Genomic DNA, 27,279 nt, shown 5'->3' with positions numbered 1-27,279 from the left:
TTTAAAGTATTTATTCTTGCAAGAAGAGGCTCAGTTGCACAGAATCACAACGAGTCTGTGTAAGTGAGCGCTGAAGATTGAATATCACACAGTGTTATGAAGACAGCGTACAGGGGTGTGGGCTGTTATTGGAATATTCTGCTTTGGTATTTACAAACAAAGGAGTACTTTTTGGCGTGATCACAAGACATATAGATACATGTATACAGCAAGGAGGGCTTCGTCAGCGTGGTCAGCGCACACACATGCTAATAGGTGTGACATATAAGCATAAGTCCTTTATTCATAAAAGGCACATGCATGTTATTTAAGCAGCTGCTGCTTAAACCACCAGTCTCACAATGCAGTCCTTAATAGTTTTACTCAATAACAAACTTCACTTCATGAGTTGACCTAAAGAATACAAGATACTCATAAGAATTCAAAATTACAGTACACTTTTGCTGAAGAGTTTGCTTTACCTAGACCACAAGCTTGAAAACCAGCACCTTATTTTTCTTTTACTCGTCCTTGTTTCTAATTCTTCGACTAAAGGGTTGAAGATTGCAACCAGTTGAAGTCCCCTAGGTCTCACTACTCATTTTAAATCTTAATTTAACTTTTTTCCACCCCTTTGTCTGTCTAAAGTATGATGACATGATGGTGCCGACCCACTCGTGAGAATGTATGAGGTGATGTCCGGAGAGACCCTGTCCTGGAAGGTGCCCAGTCCAAGACAAAGCAGCCAAGACGAGTCCAGTGAGTCGCAGTTCACTGGGGACGGAGGGCCTGTCAAGATCCTCAAAGTGTGCTTCTGCACCAACAACAACGTGGGCAAGAACTTCAAGCTGGTTAAATGTGACAGCTCCTGGCAAATTAGGGTAAGCCAAAAAACATATGGAAGGAAAGTACCGTAAAATAAGTGATGAAGATGTGAATCGTGTTTATCTTAGATACTTTAGATTACAAATAGAAGATTGAAGAAAGTGTTTTGTATTCTAGCCAGATACCTGCTTTATTTGACCCTTTAACATGTAAGGCAACAGGCAAAAATCTCATAATTTTTCACTTTTACATCTAATTGCTCGGCCTTGCAGGAAAAGATGAACTACAAAGTGCAATATAAAAAAGGGATGACTAGAAATTCATGATATAAAATCCTCATTCCGTCTCCTTCAGGCCATTATTCGTTCGATTCTGATCTGTGGTCGATTGGGGCCGAACATCAAACACGCAGGATGCTACAGTCTCCTGCTGAAGCACCTGAAGTCAGAAGAACTTCACTGGCTGCATCCAGATCTGACAGTCGGGGAGGTGGAGCAGCGGTACGAGAGCCACCACGTGGAAGCTGAGTGGAGGTACAGAGTGATGCCGAGGACGTTTAGTCGCTTTGTGTCCAACGTTATCTGTTCTACGTTGTTTTGATTTTAAAGCGTGGCATTTGATACACTCACATGGTGTTTCCTCTTTAATTGCAGGTATGACCTTCGTATCAGATACGTCCCCGTCAATTTCTTGGAAAAATTCAATGATGACCGATCTACATTAGTGTTTTTTTACCAACAGGTAACAAGCTACAGTGTATTTTTTTTGTTTTACTTTGTGCCAATAAGAGGTGATGTTTTCACAAAGCAGCTGTCATTGTGAAATTAATGTCCTTGACCAGTTTTGTCAATATCAAAACGACCTGTGAAAGGAGGTGGGGAAATGAAATCAAACCTTTGTGAATCTTTAATTTTCCAAAGATTTTTTGTGTAATAATCTGGTAATACTGTCGTATTTGTTGGTGTATCTGATTTCCCTTTTTGATGTCCCGACAGGTGCGTAGTGATTACATGCAGTTTCATGCCTCTAAGGTCAGCGATGGGATGGCGCTGCAGCTCGGTTGTTTGGAGATCAGGTGACTGCAGTTATTAAATGCGGAGATAACACAGATTTGATGGAGTTGGTTAGAGTTTTATTGACAGGTTGTCCAGGTGTTATACAGCACGAGTTCCATGTAAGTGGTTTGGGTTAATAATAGTCGATGGCCAGATAATGAGTAAGTAGGTCATACAGTAGCTTGTAGTTTAGGATGAAGAACATTTGGTTTTGTAGAATCTATTATTTGCTGAGATGTTTTCTTGTTTCAGGAGGTTCTACAAAGACATGAATGCAAAAGGTCTCGAAAAGAAGTCTAACTTTGAACTGCTAGAGTAAGTTTTTATTTCCATTATTCTTATAAGTGTAATTTTGGGGACATAACTTATTACTCTGATTAATAGTGAGCCTTGAATTCATGAAACCCTTTTAAAGACCCTCTGGATAATGTTGCACACTCCTTTCTTCCCCGTGAAAATGTTTTTCCGAATCCGATGTGAGATCCCGGGACAGATATGTCGTATGTGCACAGATTTTAAAGCCCTCCGAGGCAAATTTGTAATTTGTGATTTTGGGCAATACAAAATAAACGGAATTGAACCTTGGAGCAGCTTGACTAGCATTTTTATTAATTTAAAAAGGACATTAAGAACATGATGTTTTAATCTGGTAGTAATATCTTTTTTTTAATACTTACTGTTTTTCTGAATTTCCCTTTTCAAATGAAGAAAAGAGGTGGGCCTGGACCTCTTCTTTCCTCAAGAGCTGATTAACAGCATGAAGGTAAACTATCCTCACTACAAAAGCACAAATGTATTTTCCTTATTTCCTACTGGGTTCTCGAACAGATCTTCATCAGAGTGTACAGACAAGAATATTTGTATTTAATATTTTGCTTGTGATCCAGTCAAGGCCGCTACGGAAGTTGATCCAGCAAACGTTTCAACAGTACGCGACCCTCAAGGAGGAAGACTGCATGGTCAAGTTTTTCGAGACCCTCAAAGACTTCATCAACTACGATGAAGAGGTTTTCCCATGTGAACTAGTGGTGAGCAGCCCTCTAAATCCTATCGTAGTTGTGGTGATAGCCATCAGGAGCTCCAGACCTTAATCTGCTCTTGTTCACACTAATATGACAAACATTTAACCACGCCCACTTGTCAACAGCAAGGTTGGAGTCTAGCAGTGGAGCTGGTCGTCGGTGGGAGGGGGATTCGCCAACGCACACAGAAGAATTCAGCGGTAAGCACTGTGCAGGTTCAGGTATTACCTGAGAGGGCTTTGACTTTTCATCATATATTGCGTTGTGTTGCGTTATATATCAAATATATCTAGCTTAGCACCAGGATTTTCAGGCCGGAGGCATTATGTTTTTGGGTTGTCTGTCCGACTGTCCGTACTCATAATTGCATTATCTCAGGAGCGGCTTGATAGAATAACAACCGCCCTCCTGCACTCAGGGATGAACTGATTAGATGAAAGGTTGCAGAACTTTGCAAGAGTTCTTTGGGCCATAATTTAAGAATTCATCCGCTAATTAGGAAACCGGGGGAAACAGCAAGCCTTGCTCTGTCCAAAGGAAAATCCACTTCCCAGCACCTCTAAAGCTCACTAATTAACAGTGAGTTCCTGAAGTCGACGCCGGTTGCTCACTGGCTGCTCTGAAAGTTGTTTGAATTAATTAGTAGTAGTAGTATTAATTTATTCCTGCGGGATTTTTCAACTCTAGACATATTTTGCACAGAAACTTGTCTCTTACCATCAGTGAATGCCACACCATTATAATATATCTAACACAGCTTGTAAAATGGAATCAGTCCCTCCATAATTCAACTTATTGCATTCCTCTCTTTTGGGCCTCAGCCGGTTTTTCTAGCCGACTTCAAACAGATCAAGAAAATACAATGCTTATCTCAGAGCGATGGGAAGGCTCTCTTAGACCTCAATGTAGAGGGGGCCAGACAAGTAAGTACCACAACACCACCTACCTCTTATATGTTATTACTTTGTACAGTGTTAAGATACAGAATAGGTAGAATATGTGAATACATTTACCATAGAAAGCTTCTGCACAGGAAATTTGACCCACACTTACATTGTCCTTTTGTTTCTGACAGCGGCTCTCGATCAATGTGGCCACGGTCCCTATGGCAGAGAACATGATGGACCTTATTGATGGCTACTGCCGCTTGGAAAATGACACGGATGAAACCGTTATCTACCGACCAAATAAAGGTGTGTACGACTCAGCCACTTCCTCCGTTGCAACATCACCATGGTTGAAGCAATATATATATATATATGTGTGTGTGTGTGTGTGTGTTCTTTTTACTATAGAACATTGTTGGATGCTTTAGAAGCTGTATGAAAATCTTTGATTATATTGCATGAACGTAATTGGAATTATCATAATTCATTTCTATCCTAGATGCCAATACACGGTGTGCCCTCCCTGAGATTCCTACAGAGTGAGTGGATGTTGGCTATTTCAAAACTTTGAATGATTTGTGTCTTCTCTCGGCCTCAGTGTAACTGCAGAGTTCGAGCTGTTGTAATTATTTTTGGTTGTAACAAGAAATGAAAAGTTAGAGTTATTGATGAGAAAGGCTGTTTTATTGAATCCTGCTGTCAGCGCTCTGAGGAGCCATAAATTGAAAATGTATGAGCGGGGCTTTCTCTCATTCTGTCTTTTCTCTGGAGCAGAAGAGACTCTAGCTCGGCCAGACACAGTATGGGTGAGCTGACAGCTTTCAGAATGTTACGTAACCTTTATGTATAATGCAATACATACACCTCCTTTATAAAACATCCATCTTTCTTTTGGGTTCTCAGGGTCAGATATCTATTGTGAGATTCTCGACGAAAGGCCGACATCAGGTCCGTTCAAAGTTTGTATTCATGTCTTTTGCAGAATGATTTGTCTGTGAACTGACTTTTGAACTTCAATAAATTAAAATCTCTTTCTGTAGTTGTCAAGTACGGGATCGACCGAAGTGACATTGATCTCGGACGAATCCTTGGTTCAGGTTTTTTTGGGGAAGTCTACGATGGAGTTTATAAAAAAGATGTAAGTGTATCTTCCTTGTTGAAGTATATCAATTTTAACAGCAACAAAGGATAACAAACTATAAAACTATCTATAAACTAACATCAGACATTAATGATCGGAAGCTTGTTGGTGAAATATATATTATTAAAATAGTTGTGCCAGGATTCACAATTGCTGCATAAAATATGTAGTTAAAAACCTTATTAACTGCATGTTGACTAGCATTACATTTGTAGTAGGGCTGCAACTAATATTTATTTACAATATTGATTAATCTGCTGCTAAAACTGCCTATCCCAATTATCTTAAACTTAAATTAAGATTTTTGAGATTACAAATCCAAAAATTAAAAAAAGAAGAAAAAAAGCAGCAAATCATCACAATTGAGAAGCTGGAACCAGAAAATGTTATCAGTGATCAAAATAGTGGCAGAATAAAGCCCTGGTCATACATGCGCGGATGCAGCCACGGCAATATCCGTGGTGAGAATTCATCAAAGTTGAGCTCCACACGAATGTGAAGTTGTGAATTTGCTTCGCCACCGAAAGCAAATGTTTTTCTGCCCCTTCGCTCCCGTAGAATGGAAGTGAACGGGAGGCAAATGTTCATTTTGTGCATCGGCTGTAGACCATAAATGCTCCTCCTAGTTCCCATTGAAATATTCACAGCCTCCCTGTGTCTTTTTTCCGTGATTGATTCAACAGAGTGGCGAGAGGGTTAACGTGGCAGTGAAGACCTGCAAAGACTGTTCACCTGACGTGATGGAGAAGTTCATGAGTGAAGCAGGTAATTAGAAAAAAAAGTGGATTATAAGGAATTGAATGTGCTCACAATAACTATGACAATTACTTTGTGAACTTTGTGCGTTTGCCAGTGATTATGAAGAACCTCAATCATCAGCACATCGTCAAACTGATTGGAATCATAGAGGACGATCCTGTGTGGATAGTCATGGAGCTTTATCAGTATGGGGAGGTTCGTGCCAATCTTAATTTCCTGATTTCAATTTGAATGCAGTTGTACTGAACTGAAATCCAGTTCTGCCACGTGTCATAGTGTCACATCTAGATTCATGCATCTCACCGTGACAGAAAGTGAATTCCTGACTTCCTCATTTGTTGACGTTGCAGCTTGGGAACTACCTAACAGAGAACCAGAGTACGATCACAAATATAACTCTGGTGCTGTTCAGCCTGCAGATCTGCAAAGCTCTTGTCTACCTCTCAGGGGTCAACATGGTTCACAGGTGAGAGGCTCATCCAGCAAGAGTGATTCTGCCGTTGTCTTTTGTTTGTGCTGTATTTTTCACAGGTAACATTGCTAACACGAAACATATTGTGTTTAAGTTATAAAAAAATTATAACCGACAAATCTTCTGTAAATGGATGAACCCATATTGTAATATATGCACGTAAACCCGGGTCCCTTGAAACTTTATGTAGAAAACCAAGGCTTTATTTTAAGAGTGTCGCAAACCTTTTTGTCGGGCATGATGTCGTCACTTTGACAACACCATGAAGTCACAGTGACCAGCTAATCTACACTGCATTTGTATGAAGTGACAATGTCTGTTCTTCGTACCTGGCTTACTGAGTTAGCTGGATAATTTTCAGGATAAGATGACGCAGATCAGGCTTTTCGGTTCCACGAAGCAAGTTTGGAAAAATCACCATAGCAACACATCCAAATCTTTTAACCTGCTCCAGTGCAGGCTTAGTGAAATTCACTGGATTAACTGGCCACTCCCACCAGACAAAAATGCCAGCTCCCTTCCTCATTGATGAAGGAGCGATATTAGTTTTATAGGGAGAAAGTTCTTCGAGATCGGCAAGATCCGTTCTCACATCATGATTACTTCCTGTACGAGCGCTATCGATTCTGCCGACAAGGACTCATTTATTTACGAGACCTTCTCGAGCCATACATTGAACACCACACGGCGCAGCCGAGCATTGGCCGTCTCACATACTGTATGCAAACTGGATTACATACTGTATGCATAGACTGGATCACAGAGTGTCTCACAGACTTGATCACAGCCTTGAGCTTTTTTTTTACAAGTGTCAGCGATGTGGAGAACATCAGGAAAGCCGCTGCAGGCCGTGCTGTTCGTAATGTTTATTTAGCGCTTAAAAACTCATGAATATGTTGAAAGCACTCATAATTATATGACAGTGTTATTAATACACCATGCATATCATTATTGTAGAACATGATTAAGGTGGACTTATGATAAGAATAGAGAATCACACACAATTTATTTTCACTGCTTCAATTGATTGAATTTTTTATTATGAATAATACATACATACTGATCCACCCATACACATATTCAAACTCCTAGTTATATGGTACACATACATGTACATACACATATATAGTACATGATACATACGCACATACAGTACATATATCCTCATAAGTATGTATCTATTAGTATAATACTGCCAGTAGGCACATTTAAATAAATATAATCTGATTGATTTGGGTGATGAGGCACTTAAAATTAAACGATACATTTTCCCAACACTGACGCATTTAACTTGTCTGATATTTTGCGATGCTTATGTATCGCAGCGGGGGTGCCGTTATGCTTCATTCACAGCCAACGCGTTGTGAATATTCGCAAGGCGTTGGCTGTGAACGCAGCATTAGACTTTGCCATGATTATAGACTTGACTTCCTCATATGCGTTCATGATCATCTCCTGCTCGTCAGTGGAGAAAAAAGACGCTCTTTCTCTGATCTTATTTGCCATTGTAGCGTTTGAAGATCATGGAATCTGTGTTTGACTCCTCCCCCTTTTGAAGAGGAGCGTGCACGCGCAATTATCCAGATGACTGACGTCTTGTTCGAATTAACAAGACTGTTTGAGGGCGGATCCGCCTTTGAGGATCCGAAATGGCCTGACGTCAATCATCTCGGTAATTTAAGCTGGATAATAAGACATTTGATCGACTTTGTTGAACTATGTACGAGAAATAGGGCCCTGTAATGTCCTGTGCCGATCATGTCGAGTTACAGTATGTTCTTGAAATTATTTGACAAATCTGAGTGTGATTTGCTGCACAGTGTTGATTCACAGGGATGGCGAGGAAAAGGCAAGTTGACAGTCCTATTAAAAGATATAGTTAGAAAAAATAAATAAAAATAAAACAGCATCTGAACGTAAAGTGGAGCAATATAATGTAATGACAATGGAAAACCTTTTTTTCATGTATACTTGACATATTTATATATTATATATATTATATATATTTATACACCATTACAGCAAGTTGATGTGAGATGACAGAAAAGCGTGTTTCTGCAGAATGTTATCAACAGGTTTCAGACAGCAAAGCAGCCACTCTGGATTCAATCTCATGTGAAGAAAAAACACAGACAAAGGAAATTACTTTCTGGGTGGAAAATGTAAAGATTCCTTTTGTATTATTTTCGGGCTGCAATTGTGGCAGGATAGCTGTTTTAAATTCAGGTCAACCAGAGGGGGCCATTTCAGGAACTTTGCTTGTATTGTCTAAATTTGTAATCATCTGTCATAAATCATGTTTCGTCTCAGAGACATTGCTGTGCGGAACATCTTAGTCGCCAGTGCAGACTGTGTGAAGCTCGGAGACTTCGGTCTGTCGAGATACATTGAGGACGAAGAATACTACAAAGGTAAGAGATGCCTTAAGGAAGCTGATTTGACTGTTGCACATTTTATTCTTGGACACCTAATTGTCTAAATTGTAATGCATAATATGCATATATCCTAGACAGAATAGACAGACAAGTAAAGAGGGAACATCAAACAATGGAGGGGAAACAAAGAAATAATGTGGAAAATGCACTTCTTTATGTTCCTGTTCAAAAGTAAAAAATGTGGACCACATAACAATGTCTCCCATTTCTTTGCAGCGTCTGTTACACGGTTGCCAATCAAGTGGATGGCTCCAGAATCCATCAACTTCAGACGTTTCACCACCGCCAGCGATGTCTGGATGTTTGGTGAGCTTGTGATACTCAAACTAAACTCAGCTCAGGAAGCCACCCTCACTCAAATGGCACTGCATAGTTTTATTAGCTGGTAAAGATGACTTGTGACTGATACAGAGACTTGTGAAGGCCAACGGGGATGATGGGCTGAACAACTACTTTATAAACGTTCGTATAGACCAGGGGTCGGCAACCTGCGGCTCCGGAGCTGCATGCGGCTCTTTAGCCCGTCTGTTGCGGCTCCCTGAGGCTTTGACAAAAAAAAAAAAAAAAGAAAGAAAACTGGAGGAAAAACTTTTAAAGGGAAGTCCTCTTATCTTGGAGTTTTAGGTGATATTGTGTCACTGAAAATAAAAATAAATGTTGAAATATTTCTTTCACTAAAATGTGCGTCACGTCGCTGTCAAGCCTCCGCCCCTGCAGCTGGCTACTCGTGATTCAGAGCCCCGCCCTCGCGCGCAGATGAGTGCAGAAGAGCGATTCCTCAACTACTGCAGCACACTGAGTAAAGTAGATATACTTTCAGGAAGTGGATCACGTCTCCAAACTCCACTACTGCTGCTGGTTCTGTGTCAGCTCATGAGACAGTGAGGCGTCCGTTAGTAAAAACGGATCCGTCCTCCGTTTGCGGAGCTCTAGTGAGGAGGACGCTCAGTGTAAACGTAGCAAAAGATATGCGCTTAAAATGTAAAACTCACTGAAGAGGACAGGTATCAAACCTGCTACCTTGCAGTTACAGGGCAAACACTCCACCACATGAGCCACAAATATAGATAGACTTGAAGGTCTGTATAGTTGTGTTTTTAATTAACCTTAATGTAGCCGACACATGACTATTTTTTGTTTGATAGTTATACACGGTAAAATAGCAATACAATGTAAAAAATGTCTTTATTCTTGTTCTATAATTTCATAAATACAACAAACTATAGTTTTTTATATATATAATATGACTACATTGAAAACTTCAGAAGCTGTGATATCAAATATTTTTTGCGGCTCCAGACAATTCTTTTTTGGTGGTAAAAGGTCAAAATGGCTCTTTGGATACGAAAGGTTGCTGACCCCTGGTATAGACCATGGAGAGGGCCTATTAATTACACGATTGAGTTATAAGGTTGCTGTATCATCTTTTACCACCTGCATCTTGACCTGTCTTAACCAAATCAGCACCATCTTGTGGTCAACTTCATAGCCACACTGTGATCTGGCACATTTCATACCAATAGATATATCAATATAGATCAAACTGGTCACAATTAACATCTGAGGTCCTTACGTGGCTTACTTCAACTAATATTTTGATGTCAGACACAACATTTTTTCTGCATATTCTCACCTTTGATGATTTGTTTAAACACCCTCATCTGCCTGAGAGAAAGAGAGAAAGAGAGAGAGAGAGAGAGAAAGAGAGAGAGAGAGAGAGAGAGAAAAAAGCCAACAAGGCATAGGAGCCTTAATGCCCCTCTTTATTCATATGCCCGTTGCTATAATACTGTCTTATGTCCCCCCTTAAAGGTAATATTTTCTTGAACATTTTTGTTTTTACGTGTTTAAGGCATAGAAAAAGTGATACACCATAAACACAGTGGCAATCTGAATATATTGCTTTTCAACCAGGAAGTAAACATAGATTTAATGCCACACAGGCTGTGTATGTCTCTGATATTTTCTGATAAAAAAAAAAATCATACAAGTTCATACACAAGTTCATACATTTAATTAAAGTGTAATGTACTTGAGAGTATGTACTTACATTCTGTGAATTATCTTAGCATTGGATTTTTTATACAGAGTTCTGTATGGTTTTTCATAATATGGTATAATAATATAAAGGTTAATCTAGTGGTCCTCACCTTGTTTACTCACCTTCACAAATACATTGAGTGAAGGTGCTTCTTAATTAGTGACTCGCCTCGTGGCCCTCACTTGTGTTGGCCCTCATGACGACAACCTACTGCTCTTTTTTGTTCCCCTTTGATCCTTTTGGTTGAAAAATGCATCACAGGAAGCAAGTGTCTCAGAACTTCCTGTTCCTTTGTGTTTGCTTTGCTCCGTAGCTGTATGCATGTGGGAGATAATGAGTTGCGGACAGCAGCCGTTCTTCTGGCTTGAGAACAGAGACGTTATCAACCAATTGGAGCAGGGAATCCGGCTGCCCAAGCCAGACAACTGCCCTCCTGCCCTCTACTCACTCATGACCCGTTGCTGGTCCTACGATCCCCGAGAGAGACCCAGCTTCACCGAGCTGGTGGTGAAGATCAGGTCATTCTTTACTCAATATAAAGAGAGCTTTAATTAAACCCTTTATTTCAGGTTGCATCTACCGTGGTGGCCTTTCTGTATTGATTTCTATTCACTATTGATGCAAGTGTATTAATCATATGTAAATGTTTTGCCACTCTCAATTGGGAACTTTAATCGACGCATGAGCAACCAGGACAAAGGTCGCTCTGTTGCCTTTGCACTGATGCAAAAATGTAGTCTTAATTTAATGTATCAATCCGCCTACCATCTTATATCAAATTAAATATAGACGACGTTCAATCCACCTTTTGCTGGTTAGTTTTTAAATGAAAATTGGCGAACGAATGTTGAACATCAGCTGTGCATTGATTTGGAATGATTGAGTGCAGTATGTAGTTACATAGGATGTGTTTTTGTTCCTCTTTGAAGACATCATATATAGTAACTTGTTGTCTAAAATCTGTCAGTGATGTCCACAAGATGGAGGAGGAGCAGGAAGTGGAGAGAGAGAGGGACAGAGCGCGCTCCACCAAAATCTTTGACACCAAGTTCAGCTTCAAAGAGCCTCCTCCTCCCAAGGTACGGATCCCGGTCGAATACAGCCACTGTGATGACACAAAAAAACAGCTCATTATTCAAAATGAAACTCTTTGATTTTTGATGCATATTTTGAATATTCACTGTAGCCTTCAAGAATGAAACCAACGCGGTTCGGGAACACGCTCAGTATTGGTCTCCACATTCAGGTAGAGTAGTGTCCCCGGATAATCTCGAACCGGATTCCTCAAATATGACGGCCTTTACGTCTCAAATGTGTGACGTGATTTGTGTTTCTGTGCAGCTGAACGAGGCTCTGTGTGCCAGCTCACCCGACCTGGCCAGCCCATGTGACTACCAGTCCCCTGTCGACTCCACGAACACTCTTCCCTTGCTAGCCATCAGGTCCCCTCGGCGTCGCAGCATGGGCGTAAGAAAGACTCATCGCTTTGTCCAAGAGTCAAATCTTGCCAGTGTGTCATTTCTATTACATTTGAAGTCACGTGTTTTAATGTTGATGAAGCTGGATAATAATAATGAACGCAGTAATATACTTAAAAAAAGGGTTTGTGTGTTGTTCACCCATTTTTCTCCTGTTGCTCTTCCACCGATTTAAAGGAGGGTGAGTTTTTCCGAGTGGAACCAAACAGCAGGGAGGACGTCAAGCGCCTGTGGCAGGAGGAGAGACAGCACATGCAGAACACTCTCCGCCAGCAGAAAGAGCAGATGATGGAGGATAAAAAGTGGCTGGAGAAGGAGGAGAGACTCCTGGTGGGAAACAGAGCATCATTCACTTCAGTCAACCCCCTCTCTGTGTCTCTGTCCCCCTCCACTCAGTTGAATGTGGCCCTGGAGGCTACGTGGAATGAGGCATCGTTAAACAATTTCAACCCACGTGTCCACTCTCGGCACCCTGTTAGCTTTAGATTGAATGTTCCCCTGATAACAGTTACGAAGACGGGGTCCATGTCCTTATTGTATCAAATGAACCTGCCTGTTCTTTTGCAGGACCCGATGGGACCAGAGGACGCTGCCGGCCCAGCGGTGGGTGTACGCCGATGCTAACTTTTTAGATTTTAGAGTCACTGTTTCCAAATGCTTTTTGGCAATCTGTCTCACATTTCTGGGCCCAGTTTGTTTTCTTTGGCCAAATATTCTTAGTCCCATTAGTGAGCAAATAGTCAGCATGATGCCACACAACAGGTAGTAGTTCAAGCGGAGTGGAATAGAGTGCAATGATGGCAAAAACAGCTTAACAGCGGGCATTCATGTTTGAGAAATTATCTTTTTATATCTTATTTTTTAACCTCAAATACACATTTAAATTCCAAATGCTCAACAGGTGTAACAAAATAGAATTCAAATGATATCACAGAACAAGTTTTATCTGGTAAAAACTAATTGTTCTGCTATTTACCAGGATGGTTGGAGCTGGGGTGGCCAAACTATGGCCTGTGGCACAGCTGTGGCCGCCGATCATTGTTTTAAATGGTCCTAGAACCTGGCATGTGCATATTTAATTTTGTGAAAGTATCGCTGTCTTAACCTCTTGGCACAGAAACGTTAAATAGTTTTGTCGTGCTGCATAGTTATTTTGATCGAAAATAGAAAATGTTTTAGCCCTTATGAGATTAATCTTTTTCTTTTCATTTTAGTCCCCTGAAGCAGACGCAGAAAATGGTAAGTGCTCAAAAGAAATATTAATTTTATTTCGAGTCATTCTGAGCGCTTTCATCTGCCTCTAAACCCTCCTGTCTTTCATTTCTCTCATCTTTCTGTCATGCAGGACCTCCAGAGAAGCCTCCGAGGCTCACAGCACAGGTAATTTATATTGATTCATTCTTTTGGGGATTTTTTATTACTTTTAGCCCACTGAAAAAAACGATTGTATTAGCTTTGATTTTTAGATAAAGAGAATTCATAATGACTTATGGAGTCATTGCAACTCAAATTACCATTCAGTTGAAAGGAAACTGTTGCCACCATGTCATAATATAGTGCCCAGTGATCCTTTGTGTATGTAAAGAAGATGAATATTTTAATTATTAAAACACATTATTCCCTTCTACCAAGCCTGCGCCCACAGCTGAGCTGGACCGCTCTGACGACAAGGTGTACCAATACGTCATGGACCTGGTCAAAGTTGTTGTCCAACTCAAGAACGACATCACCGAGGTGCCACCAGAAAAATATATCACCATCGTCCAGGTACGCTGGGACGGATTTCTGCTTTTCACTTTAGTTTTACAGTTTGTCGCTGCATTAGAAGGAAATTGAAGGCTTATGTCTTGTCAAGGGAAAACAAACTTTTTGAGTCTTACAGCTGATTCATTTCTTGCATTGATCTCTGCCCACAGTCAGTTGGGATGGCTTTACGAGATCTGATTCGCAGTGTGGATGACATCCTGCCCACCTTACACGAGTCTGTCAGGACTGAGGTACAGAATCTTTTCTGCAGCCTGTTTCCCGTTTTTTCTCATCTCCTTGCTTCATGTCTTTATTGATTTTCTTCTCCCAAGCAGTCCTTGCTGTTTGTCCCAGAAACAAAAAGTGCCAGAACTATAAAAACACAAAGCAACAAGGAGGAAATTACCATTTTGCGTTCACTCCTCTGGCTGAGGACACCCCAAAATCCATAGTTTTCACATTAAAGCATTAAATGAAATTATCCATTTTTCAAAAAGAGTATGATTTTTTACAAAATCCTTGCTGACTTGATACAACATCAGCTGATATGCACACAATGGTGTCAGCAAAATGTACGTAAAGGACCATATAGGACAAAAACAGTTGACAGCGTAATGTAGTTTGGAAATTTCAACCAAAACACTCATACACTTCATGAAGATAGTTCACAAAACATCACAAAATATGTATGGAAAAGCACAGGCGTTACTAATGTTGTATTCAAGTGTCCTAATACGCCATGACAGCATGACAGTGAACCAGCATGCTCAATACCAAAAGCCTGAAACTGCAGCAGTCAAATGGGATTCAGCAACCAGTCATTTTATCATTTTAATCACTTTTCCCACTGTGACATGTCAACATGTCCTCCATGAAAAAGGCCAACTCTGCCATCTGTTTGTTTACCGTCCCCACAGATCGAGGGCACCCAGAAGCTGCTGAACAACGACATGGCGGAGCTGATCAGCAAAATGCGGCTGGCCCAGCAGAATTACATCACCTCTTTGAAGGAGGAGTGCCAGAAGCAGCTGCTGGCTGCAGCACACAGTCTGGCTATGGACAGTAAGAACATGTTAGATGCCGTGGACCAAGCCAGAGTCAGGGCCAACTTAGCCAAGCCAGTGGTCCCCTAGTGGACTGTAAGCTCTCCTATTCAGTTTCAAGCGATTCACGTCTGTCAGAAATAACATTTGCACATAGTTGAATCAAATTAAGGCTGTGCCACTCCTCATCATACCTGTAAATGTGTCTTGTTAAAGCTGGGGTGCAGAAGTGTTGTCTTCCCCTTCTGTCAATGAGATTTATATACACAAACATGCAAACGCTGCGTGTGCTGCATGCCTGCAAGTGAGCTCGCCGCATCTCCCTCGGCTGAAGGAGTGTTTGTCCTCGCCGTCAATCGGTTCCCTTTTTTTAAACTTTCTTCCTTCCTGTGAATGCCTTTTTTTAAATCTGGGTATTCACTACAGAAACGTCTGAGGATTTCCCGCCAACGTATCCAGCATACCCCTTGCTAATGCTCCGTCTTCGTAGTCTCTCCCAACCCGTTTTTGCTCCCTCCCGCTCTGGCTGGTTGATGTAAAACGCATCATCGGTGGGCCAGCGCTGGAAAGACCCCACAGACACCACATCCAAAGAGTCCGAGTTCTCCTGGTGGAAATAGGCTTAATCAGCACAGAACGCTACAGGGAGGATGAGTTTTTGGAGGCTATCCCAAAACTTAGCATCTGGTTCACTCGACAAAAAGTCAATGGGATTTTTTCATGGGAAAGGTTAAAATACTTACATGTTAACCAACCTGAGGCTATGAATGAACTACACCACGGTCGCATGAGCTTGAGTTTACACAACGAGGCTGTGAAGGTAGACTAGTCGGCATGAAGGCATTTTGTAGTCTCATTTATCCTCTAGTTAGCAACTGCCTTTTTTAAGATGTGAAAGCTTTAGAATTCACGATTCGGGTATACTGACAAACTGTATATACTATCATACAGCAAATCCTTTAAATCCCGAAAGCTTGTGTTAACCACAAACCTTATTTGAGGCGTCTAACCAAAAACCCATTCAAAGGACCCACTGACTTAGAGACGAGGGAACCGAAAGTACAACAATGCTGCTAACTCATTTTTAGGTTTTAGGACTCATTCCTGCAGCATTGCATTGTGTGAACTCAATTGGACACTTAATGTTCATTTATGTGTTAAAGTCCTGCACTCCAGTTTTAAGATGAAATACTCTGTTGATATAGACAACTTAAAAAAAAGTGTATGTGCTTATCTAGGTAGTATGTATGCAGAAAATGATGGTCTATTGGCATCATATTTACGATGTCGTCAGTTCAGTTAATTTAATGTTGACGGTTATTATTTGTGATTAGGGATTTATTGACTTAATTGTCTGCTTCAAAATTGAATTTGCTTTGTAAATATGAAATGTGTCAAGCACAATTGTTTTTTTCAGCAGAGAAAAACAAAACAATTGCAAAATAATGTGAATTAAATCTAAATTAAAAGTAAAGGGTTTAGTCTTTTAAACCTGTCAACAGTAACTGGAGTGAAATGTTAAGATGATTAAACCAAATGGGTTGAAAGCCATTCTACTGTTAAAAAGTGTTTTATATATACAGTAGATATCTCAAATATGATTGACGCATTATATTAAAGTTATAAGATGAAGACAAGAGCAGTTTGGATAATGGATTGTCAGAAAAGTAACAGGTTCTCTTGAGAGAAAGGTTTTTGTATAATGTTCATTACTAGCACGTAAATCAAGTGATATACAAATAAATGTGACGTATACTACTGTCCATGCCTTTTCATTGAAACATGTGTCTTGCTGTTGAATATTTAAATCAAGATGTTCTGCATTTAGGAAGGCCAACTCTAAGGTCATTTTCACAACACTCAATAAACACTGGATAGAAGAGATTTTAAAGTTTCAAGAGGGTATTTATTACATATGATCATTCAAAGATAATTGTAATCATAGCGGCGTGAGAACGAAAACTAGAAATAAAGGGGAAAATTATCTCCAAACCAGCACAAATGACCCCATTCAGTGTGTCTAGTCCAGTGTATTATAGACTCCTAGAACAGCATGCCACTGTTGGTCAAAACCAAAGAAAGGTCCAATGAGGTTTCTCACTCAGTTCTTTTAATTGGTCACAAACCGAGCATCTCTGGCTAGCTGCTCTCATTTGGTGGAGCGAGTCCCGGTGCCATTACTGATCCCTGCATCACAAGTTAACCCAATGTACTGCTAATTACATCACTACATTTAAAATTAGAATTCTTCAAACAACAGAGAAAAGTCATCATATTACTGTCACACTTTATCCAGCACTGACACTGGCTCCATGCTACTTAGCTAGCATGTGACTCTAACTGACATGCTAAAAGAGACAACACACGAAACACGGGCACGTTGACATACTAACATTAGTATGCTAACATGCCAAATTTTATGTCGTTTACTAACATTAGCATGTTGAAAGTTGAACATAGTGACAAACTGAGTCTGAGATTCCCTAAAATAGCCACTGTACAGAGAAAAGACCCTTTAATTGTTTTTCCCGCTAGTTATATGATCTAAAATTAGCACAAAAAACCCGCTAACGCAGAGTCTTGAAGGAGAGTTCAGCTACATTTTGAAAGTCAGACTTCACTAACTAGTGGTGGTTACGGATCGCTCACACCGTCTCACATGAGCTAGATCATGCCAGCTAGCCACGGGGGTAGGAAGAGGCCGATGGTCCCAAGCAGGCACACAATGATGAACATCCACAGGAAGATGCGGTCAATCACCATGGCGACATACTTCCAATCCTCTTTCACCTGTGTAGAAATAACGAGCAACAGAAAAAGACGGAGAGAAATGAGAGAAAACAAAAAATGTAAAAGTTGCACATGAAATTCCTTTTGGGATGTCCTTAGTTTTAGTTTATTTTAGTTTGTAGTCTGTAGTCGTGTTTGTGGCCACCTGGTAAATTATGGCGTGGACAGTTAAACAATTAAATTAAACTCTTTGTAAAGTTTCTTGAAGTCGGAGCTCCAGATTCAAACGATAATTTGTTATAGGTTCATTACCAGAAGTGAGCCCTTTCACATTGTTTCCCCATTATACATTTTTGATTTAACTGGAAAAACAAGTAATTAGTTGCTCTTTTTTATTTATGATTTGACCTTCAGTTTGATTAAGACCCTAAATAAATCTTTAGTCCACCCCTGTGCACTTTAGCAAATCAAGTACCTCAATAACTCTCGGCCATTCTTTTCTTTTTGTTGGGCTCTCCCAATTGAATTATGTTATTTTAGTATAAGGTAAAATAAACGTGTTTGTGTTCAACAACAGTACAGGTACAGATGTTGATCATGAGATTATGCACTTTAGGGTTCAAGAAATCCTAAACTGGACTTTACATTCAGTGAGCTCAAAGGGATACTACAATATTTGTATTAGTGCTATAACAACAGCAACAGTGATATAAAGGACATTTAAGGCCTTTTAATAGGCCTTTTAATTGTCGTTTTTCTATTAGAAGTTGTTGTATTTCATTGATACTCACGCTGAAGTCGGCATCCTCAGCCCTCAGATGGTCTGCAATGTAGTGCACTCCTTCCAGAGCGCGTATCACACTCGGTGAAAGCAGGAATGTTGGGTCTGCTACTGTGCTGTCAGCTTTCGTGGTGGGCCTCTGAGTGACTCTGGTCCCTGTTAAAAGTCTGTTTGTCCCCACAGGCCCCTCCTGTTGCTTCTGGCTGTTCTGTGGGTTTTTCTGTTGTGGTGGAGGAGTCGTCCCTGGAGGTCTGGGCGAAGGAGGGCGAAAGGAGAAATATGATGTCAGCGTTCCCAACTCTAAATCCTCATAGGAGCTCCTGTCGTGGTCCTCTGACACGGTCCCGTCTCCTAACCAGGTCGCCGAGGTGCTGAGGCAGTTGCTGGATTTGTACCCACCGATCCGTCCCTGCCGACGCACCAGCGCCGCTTCCTGCTGCATCAGCAACAGCCTGCGATGGCGGCCATCTGGCGCAGGCCGCCGCATAAACAGCCAGCCTGGGATCAGGTTCAGGAACACGGAGTGGACCCAGCGGGGCATCTTGTGAGTGCTGGGAGAGCGATGGTGCACGTTGAGCACGAAGACGGTGATGACGATGGAGAGGGTGACGAAAATCATCGTGAAGAGGAGGTACTCGCCGATGAGCGGAATGACGAGGGACGTGGACGGTATGATCTCAGTGATGAGCAGGAGGAAGACGGTGAGGGACAGCAGCACGGAGATGCACAGGGTGATCTTCTCGCCGCAGTCTGATGGCAGATAGAAAACCAGAACTGTGAGGCAGGAGATCAGCAGACAGGGGATGATGAGGTTGATAGTGTAAAACAAGGGAAGCCTTCGAATGACGAAGAAGTAGGTGATGTCCGGGTAGATCTCATGGCAGCAATCGTATTTCTTGGTATTGTACGTCCCCACGGCGTTGATGATGGCCCACTCGCCGCTCTCCCAGTAGTTGTTCAGGTCCACATTGTTCTCGGTTTGCTCCAGGTCGATCTTGGCCTTGTCGTACGTCCAGGAGCCAAATTTCATTTTGCAGTTCTGCTGATCGAAGGGGAAGAAGGTGACGTCAATGCTGCAGGAGCTCTTGTAAATGGCAGGAGGGACCCAGCGGACTTTACCCGTGTGGAATAGGTGAGCTTTCGTCATGTGGGTCACGGCAAACTCTCCATCAGCGCTGGAAAAGCAGAGACCTCAATTTTAAATATGTGGGAACTAAGGCTGAAATAGCAGACGAACAGACCTGCTTGTGCTGAGAAAATTATCTTTCCTCACTTTTGAAACTATGCAGTGTAAAAAGTATTGATTCACCGATAATAATAATAATCTTCTCCAGTAATCTCCTCCTCATTCATCGCTTTAACGGTGATAACAGCTTCTGCTGATGAGTCGTTATCGTTCCATCAGTTTCACACATTTTTTTAATTTCATTTACAGATATCATCAACTCTCTCGGTTTAATCTCCTTGAGGTGGATTTAGGAGAAGGAAGGGCTTTCTCACTCTCTATTTCACACTAAAGCAATTACACCTATGAAGGCTGATGGCATCAACACACATGAGCAGCACATTAGAAATGCAGCTAATATAAATGCTCAACATAATTTCTGGCAGGAGCGTTCAAGTTATACCATAATTTGACTTATAGCTGATTTCCAACATGAAAGTGTAGAAATCTTTACAAGAGGAACAGAATGTTTTATTGCCACTAGATGGAGCCCTTTATATACCATACACACCATCCAGTAAAGAGGGATCAGTTTGAACCAGTATATATTATTGTATTTAGTTTGTCTGCCACTCTGTGTCAGCATCCACTGTGGCACGTCATGAACAGGCTGGTTTGACCTGACGATGAAACCAAGTAAATGACTTGTGCTTTTGTGTAGAGCTGCATAGATTTTTCAATTAATCGCTCAACTGAATGACAGAAATTAATCAGCAACAATCTGAATAATCAATTTAGCATTTTAGCAACGGAAAATGCAAAAAAATGATCTGGTTCAAGCTTCTCAGATGTGAATATTTGATGGATGTCTTTATCCTTTATGACACTAAACTCTGGATTTTGGACTGTTGGCTATCTTCAACTCTGGGAGATGGTGATTGTCATTGTTTATTAATTTCAGATTTTTTTTTGGGACCAAACAATGAACCCGTTAATTAATTGAATAATAAACAATAATACACATAACTTAAGTTAATTGCAGGCCTCGTGGTTAGTGTCTTATCACACTTACTTGTTGTAGAGGACGATGTCTGGGACCCATATGAGCTCTGACGGCACTCTTATGGACGTCACATTGTCATAGTCGGATGGTTTCCAGCGAAGTTTGTAGTCGTTCCACTCCTAAAAGATTCATACAACAGGCTTTGAGGCGGGCTATGATCCCTGATTGCCATTACATTCCTCATATATGTTGTCAAATGAGTACCGTAGAGGTACCTTTTTATATTCTTAACACTTTGAATCTCCAGATCTATTCTGAGGGGAATAAAAAAATCTTAATAATAAATCAAACACTGACACATTTTCTGACCTGTTTAAGCCACACGTTGGTTGTCATCATTTGGTTCTTCTCATCCTAGCAGACAGACAGAGATACAGTAGAGACTGAGTTACGTCTGTCAACTAAGGCCAGAGGAATATATGAGAGAGAGGTTCTTGGAGGTTTGTCAAAGGAGACCCAAATATAGCTTGCAGCTACTTTACTTCAATAACTTGATGGATACATGATGTTCGGTAACAGTTTTTATCTGGCAGGGCAGAGGGTGCATAACGTAGTTTTCCTAAGTTTGTTTTTGCTACTATATTTAAAAATGCCAAACTGCTGAAAAACCACATACAATGGAGTAAAGGCGATTAAAGTTGCAGAACTCCCTAATTAGGGAATATCAAACACACCAATTGAAGCTCTCTGGTTACATTACTGCGCTTAATAATCAACTAAAATGTTCTCAGTATGACCTTGAAACCTGAAGCATTTTGTCATCTGACAACAATGGAGGGTGTCTGTCTGTATGCATGCATGCATGTCATTTTCTGGACAACTGCTCCAACTAAGTGGTGCTTGTATGCTGATATTCTGAGGAAGGGCAGTGTCGAGTGGTAAGTTGTTTGGATGAGTGGTTCTCAAGAGAGCTGCAAGCAGGAATCGCCTGTTCCGATCAAGCATGTTTTGAACATTGATTCGTAAAAAAACTGCATCTTTAGTAAAACAAACACATTTTATTCAAAAGAGAGGAAAGATAATGATAGAATCCCATCATCAAGTCTTTGGTTCACATTAAAAGCAGCTTCCACGTCACCAAACATAGCTTATGTTCATTAAATACCACCTCCGTTAATGTTTTTCGTGTCTATGTGCAAATCGGACAAACGTGCGCGGCGACTTACCACATCAATGAGTTGTGCGATGGACAGTCCAAACTTGACGATGACGACATCGGAGATGTTCGGCACGGGTCTGGACCACTTGTTGTAAACAGCGAACAGCCTCTTGAAGAGCTCATCCTCAGCGTGCGAGTGGGTCTTCTCGTAACAAAGAACTGCAGAACATTATTTTTTGTAATTGAAAAAAATATATTCTCTCCATTTCTACATCATACAAGCATTTATAGGACAGATATAATATGGCGGTATTTATTCATTGATCACATTTATTCAACACTGCACAAATGTATTTCTAGATTCACACCCACCTTTTTTTATTGTATTTGAATATGCACTATTCCTTGAAACTGAAATATATTGAGTTTTTCCACATTTAAGTAAGATAATCTGAAACTATTGGTTTTAGTGCAAACGTCCCTTTTTGACAATTTTGACATATTTAATAAGTGACATGTTTTGCTCAGCGGTTAATATCTGATGGTACGATAACAAATACATATAAAGCGACTACTGAGGAAGACCCCGGGAGTGAATGGCAGAGTATGGAGGGATCATATCATGTCCTCTCATCCGTGTCTCCTCTAATCCTCACTTAACAAACTGCAGTCAATCAGGCTGCCATGATAGTGTGGCTCTCCGGAGTGAAGGTGAGTGTGTTGAACATCTCGTGTTTCAGCGCAGAAGCCTTAGAAGCCTCCACTAAACATCCAACCTCCAAGACCTTTCTTAGCAAAGTCTTATCGACTTTTCCACATCTTAGCAAATCTTCTGATCTCTTGATCTGAGCTCCCCAAGCGAGTCGACTGCTCAAACCTCTAGAGGTGAGCAGGTGCAGACTGGGGGAAGTTATTCCGTGGGCAGCAACATCATTTCAGCTCTTTTTATTTCTCAGATGTTATTATGATGTGTATGTGTTGCTTCACAATGAGAGGTGGCTTAATCAAATTGATTTGGAATAAGCAGTCTAGACAGATTTGCGTACACGCCCAAACTGAGTCATTGTATTATTATTCTGCGGAGTGAATAGCATGGAAATAGACAGTAAATCCCTCCTCTTGGGGATTACAGCTTCCATATTCATCAATGTAGTCAGAGTCAATTACACACATCATTGCTTGCTTGTGTTAAGTGGAGGTGAGCTAATTTCTCACCAGTGAAGGGTGTTTATTGTCGAGCTGTCTGCCACTCTGTGTTACAGCTGATGCATTAAACAATTAACTCAGCTTTCACTTGAGGCAGAGGGCGATGATAACATGTTTACATTTGTGTATTCTATTCCCTGGATTTTTTAAACCCATATTTGATATTCAAGAGTTCTTATTAAAATATCAGATGATCACAAAGTCTTTCTTTAACATAAATATGACAATGAGACCATTTTTTTTTATAAGAATCCCTGAAATTAGTTTTCCTAAAGATGAAGAGACTGAGTGGGAAGTTACTTTAAGGAACTTTAATTTTGCTTTGATTTTGGCAGTCCCTGTGGACAAAAGTAATAATGTTTCAGTGCACCAGCGTCCCTTTAGAAAACATCTAATTTTACTCCAGCAGGGTCCGACAGCCTGCTCCACTCAGTCCTGGTTCTGGTTCTCCCGGGCCTCCCTTCTTTCTAGCTAGCTGGCTGGAGGAGGAGCCGTCGGGTGCAGAGTTCTCCACCTCCTGCTGGAAGCTTCCACTTCTGCAGGTTGCAGGTGGCTGCGAAGCCAGATCTGGGTCTCTCTACGGCAGGCTGGTTGCTGCTAAAGTCTGAGTTGAAGGACTCTCTGGTGAACCTACATGATTTCATCTAATATCACGCAGACTCCGACCCCGTGGTGCCCATGAGAAACATTAAGAATGACTAAATAGTAATAGCAGATCTTCTCAGCTGATGGTCACGTTTACCTATGAAGGTCGTATGGAGGCATAAGTATTTAATTCAGACTGTGTCGTAACCAGTCAAAAGTTCGCCAAAGTAACTTTAAATAAAATATGTTTATAAACAACGGCAATTGGCTTTAGTGTAATGTAATTTCTCGTCACCTATGGACTGACCCAGGACACCACTGATTACTGCAATACGCCATATTGTATAGAATAAAGTATGTGTCATCAAATTGTACTTGTACAGAAAGAGAGTGTATCTTATCTCTCTTATCGAATGTTTCATAGCAGCTTTCGACAGATTTATGTCAGGAAATGTTGAAGTAAAGCATCTTGCCTCAAGAATCAATATCTAACAACAAAAGAAAAAATCAATAGAGATGCCAATGGGTTTACATGCCCACTCCCTCTGGATCTCCGTTTGACAGTGGAAGGATGTAATGCGACCTAATGAGGTGTGCCTAAATCAAAAGATCCCAACCTTGGACCACCTGCATCTGGCAGCAGTTATGGTTGCTTAGCCAAGGCCAGTGGCGTCCCTAGGCTAAAACATCTGGGGCTTTAGCCCCGAATATTAATTTAAAAAAATAAAAAAATCTTTTTTTTAATTTTGGTGATGTCATTAAATTAAACTATTGTTTCTCACATGGACAACTTATTTATAACTCCAACATGCTACATATGTGCGTGTGTTCTGGTTTGTATGTTTTCTCCCCGTAAAATTACAATCCAATAGCCGATCGTCATAACTAACCTTAGGGCACTAGGACCTTGGGGAGGCTGCTGCGCTGGCTTTCTCCCTCTGTAATGTCTCTCATCAACCACAGCAGGATTACACCAAGGAGTTTATCTCATAGTAAACTATACCAAGGAGTTTATCTCATAGTAAACTACACCAAGTAGTTTATCTCATAGTAAACTATACCAAGGAGTACCATCATACAATATTTATCATTCGATAATTAAGATGTACTTGAAATGTTTTTATTTTTTATTTTTGTTATTCATGTTTTTTTTACTATTGAATGGTATATTTGACACTGAACTAGTTCATCTTTATCTCAGTGATAGTGTCCAAATTAGCATAAAATATCATTGGTCTGTAAAAACTACACAGACAACAAAATAGATCAAAATCTTATTCCCTTCTGCTCAAAATAAAACAAGTAAACAACTCAAAAGTTGACACTGTCAGGTCCATTCTCCATCCATTGGATTTGGGAGTGACGTGGATATGAAAGCTAGTTTATCCGTCTTTCCTTTACGAGCAGGAAAAGTATTTCTCTCTCGTTATTTGAGAAAAGTTCATGTTTGTGTTCACTATGACCCTGACATTCTGTCTCTTCTATTATCATATACTGAATGAATGCAAGCAAAACTACAGCGCAAAATCACACTCTTTCTGATTGAACCAATCTAGGAACTGAATTTATCCATTGTCTGAAACAATGGATAAATTAAATACAATGAAAAAAGATTGCCGCGCGCAGCGCGCGCACACATGCCAGTTCTCTAGGGGCTAAGCCCCCCCTTTCCTTGAATCCTAGAAACGCCCTTGGCCAAGGCCACGTCATCAACTGGCCATGGGTGAGCTGGTTCTGATGACCATATTGACAAGAATGTACAACTCTTAAGTGGAGGATAACCAGGTGAGGGGCTTGGATGTTGCAGGGAGTTAACCTGAGGGATGCATGCACATCTGTTTCCATGATTTATTGGCCATGCCAATTCCTTGGGCTACGAAGATCTTGAACAAAGAAAGCCTGCACCAATACGCAGATTAAGTCTATGTAACACGGCAGTCTTACAAATATGGTCTGTGGATATCATGTGAAGTGAAAATTTAGACAACGTATAATTGTTTGTAAAGAAAATAAATAAGCTGAAAGAAAGAAAAATGAGGCATTAGACATGTATGAATTCAGAGTTAAATTGCCTATGGTGCACTTGGGCTCTACTCCTGCCATCACCGACTAATTTGATTCTGGCAAACAAGCATGCTCCAGAGACTTCTTATCGGCTTTCTTGACAGTCAGGGCAGCGCGTGTTCATCTCTCCGTGCATCTGGGAAGGACCAGATGTGGGACTTGACAAAAGAAAGGCTCCTGGGTGCCATAGATCAAAGGGTCCTCCTGCCAGCAGAGCCTTGAAATGAGATGACACCTCCAACGTCCAGCACATTGGGCCGTGCATGTTGCACCGTGGCCAAGCCCCTTGGCGAGGTACGTGAACACACTGACCAGTTTAGACGATCGAAAGTATTCACATTTAAGAAGCTGGAATCCGAGAACTCTTACCTTCTCGGAAAAATGTATTAAACCGATTAGAACAAAATATTTGCTGATTAATATAAGTTGCCCACTAATCGATAAATCGTTGTAGCTCTAAACTAAAACATTCTTATAAAGTATTTCCTGCAAATAAATCCATGAAAAGATCTTCTGCACTATGTATGTTGTGTATTTACAGTGAGGAGAATCAACATTTCAGCTTGATTTAAAGGAATTGACTCTGGGTTTGAACCCATAAACCTGCTCCAAATATGCCTATATACTTCTAAATGTGCATGGGAGAGGATGCCAAACTTAGTTCAAATTCATCTTGTGTATATTTCTAACGCTGGCGTTGTGTTGTTTCATGAAAAATAAAAACATGTGCAGTGGAAGGGACATGGTGGTGAAACTGGTCTCCTCGGGAGGTGAAACAAATACGAACAGAGGTAATTTAGCCTTAACCAACTGTCGCGAGACGAGGATTTAAATGAAATAGGAGAAAAGCAATATGGGAGTTTCGGATGAACGCAAGCGCGCAGGTGTCGAGTCTCAGAGGTGAGCATACATTTAGCAACTTTTAAGCCTCGTAACTTTGTATTACTTCGACGTGTACCTCTTAATATAATACAAATACATGTTTACAGCACTCTAACTGAGAGTGAAGCTCGTCGCGGTGTTAAAATGTGCGTTTAAACCTGACATTTCCCCGTTGGTTTATTAATCTGCTGCTCTTTTTACGTAAATCCCGTTGAAGCCACAACAAAACGCACTGACGAAAAGTGCTTACCTGCCCGGCACCAGAGTAGCAGGTAGAGAACAGCCGTCCTCGCAGAGAACAGGTGGTCTTGTCCCATTTTGTACTCTTGTGCTCGTGAGAAGTCCAACTTCGGAGGTGTTGCCGTCCGCTGTCAAAACGTTACGTTGAAGCCGTGATCTGGGAGCAGAATCTGTCATCTTCGCAGCCGGGAGGCATCTCGGGACAACTTCTCCGCTTTTACATGCGCGGGCGGGGAGCGAGCGAGGATGCTCTGACCGAATAACTTTACCGTCTTTCCCCTGAAGCCCTGCATCGATACGCGCGTCACACCTCCGAGTCCGGCTCGCTGAGGCAGGATGAGAGCGCGTGATGCGCCTCTTGTGTCAGCGCACTTTTTTTTAAAATGTGTTCTACCTTTGCTGTATTTGCAGATTTACGTACTAGTTCATAATACTGCCTAGCTCTAGATCTCAAGAAATTAATTCACGAAGAAGAGACAATTCCACATTTTTACGCACGGTGCCAAGATTTTACGCGTCCTTAGTGCCCCAATCTAAGACTTCGATATCCATTGAAATATTTTTTTATTTGCTCTTTTCCA

The 27,279-nt window shown here is 41.0% G+C and overlaps 2 protein-coding genes across 2 annotated transcripts; one reads left to right on the top strand and one right to left on the bottom strand.

Annotated features, from left to right (window-relative positions):
- Positions 1-662: 662 nt before the first annotated feature.
- Positions 663-16,633, top strand: ptk2bb (protein tyrosine kinase 2 beta, b; the record flags this gene model as incomplete). Its single annotated transcript, XM_079215305.1, has 30 exons — positions 663-860; positions 1,159-1,337; positions 1,458-1,545; positions 1,800-1,879; positions 2,112-2,174; positions 2,568-2,622; positions 2,747-2,887; positions 3,007-3,081; positions 3,703-3,804; positions 3,957-4,074; positions 4,268-4,307; positions 4,543-4,574; positions 4,672-4,716; positions 4,809-4,906; positions 5,593-5,674; positions 5,763-5,863; positions 6,019-6,134; positions 8,451-8,551; positions 8,792-8,881; positions 10,930-11,134; positions 11,584-11,695; positions 11,803-11,862; positions 11,958-12,083; positions 12,272-12,424; positions 12,662-12,697; positions 13,309-13,333; positions 13,440-13,474; positions 13,727-13,861; positions 14,011-14,091; positions 14,758-16,633. 30 exons carry the CDS (start codon positions 663-665, stop codon positions 14,971-14,973), a joined length of 2,988 nt encoding a protein of 995 aa, XP_079071431.1. The 3' UTR covers positions 14,974-16,633.
- Positions 16,634-17,547: 914 nt separating this feature from the next.
- chrna2b (cholinergic receptor, nicotinic, alpha 2b (neuronal)) lies at positions 17,548-26,775 on the bottom strand (the record flags this gene model as incomplete). The annotated part of the gene is made up of 6 exons (XM_079215737.1): positions 17,548-17,673; positions 18,405-19,569; positions 20,632-20,741; positions 20,932-20,976; positions 21,789-21,940; positions 26,709-26,775. The coding sequence occupies 6 exons, from the start codon at positions 26,773-26,775 to the stop codon at positions 17,548-17,550; spliced, it is 1,665 nt and encodes a 554-aa protein (XP_079071863.1).
- Positions 26,776-27,279: the final 504 nt, after the last annotated feature.

Source organism: Taurulus bubalis (genome assembly GCF_910589615.1).
Source record: "Taurulus bubalis genome assembly, chromosome: 3".
Lineage (NCBI taxonomy): Eukaryota > Metazoa > Chordata > Actinopteri > Perciformes > Cottidae > Taurulus > Taurulus bubalis.
Note: the sequence above shows the minus strand (reverse complement) of the source record. Positions and strands in the feature narration are given on the sequence as shown.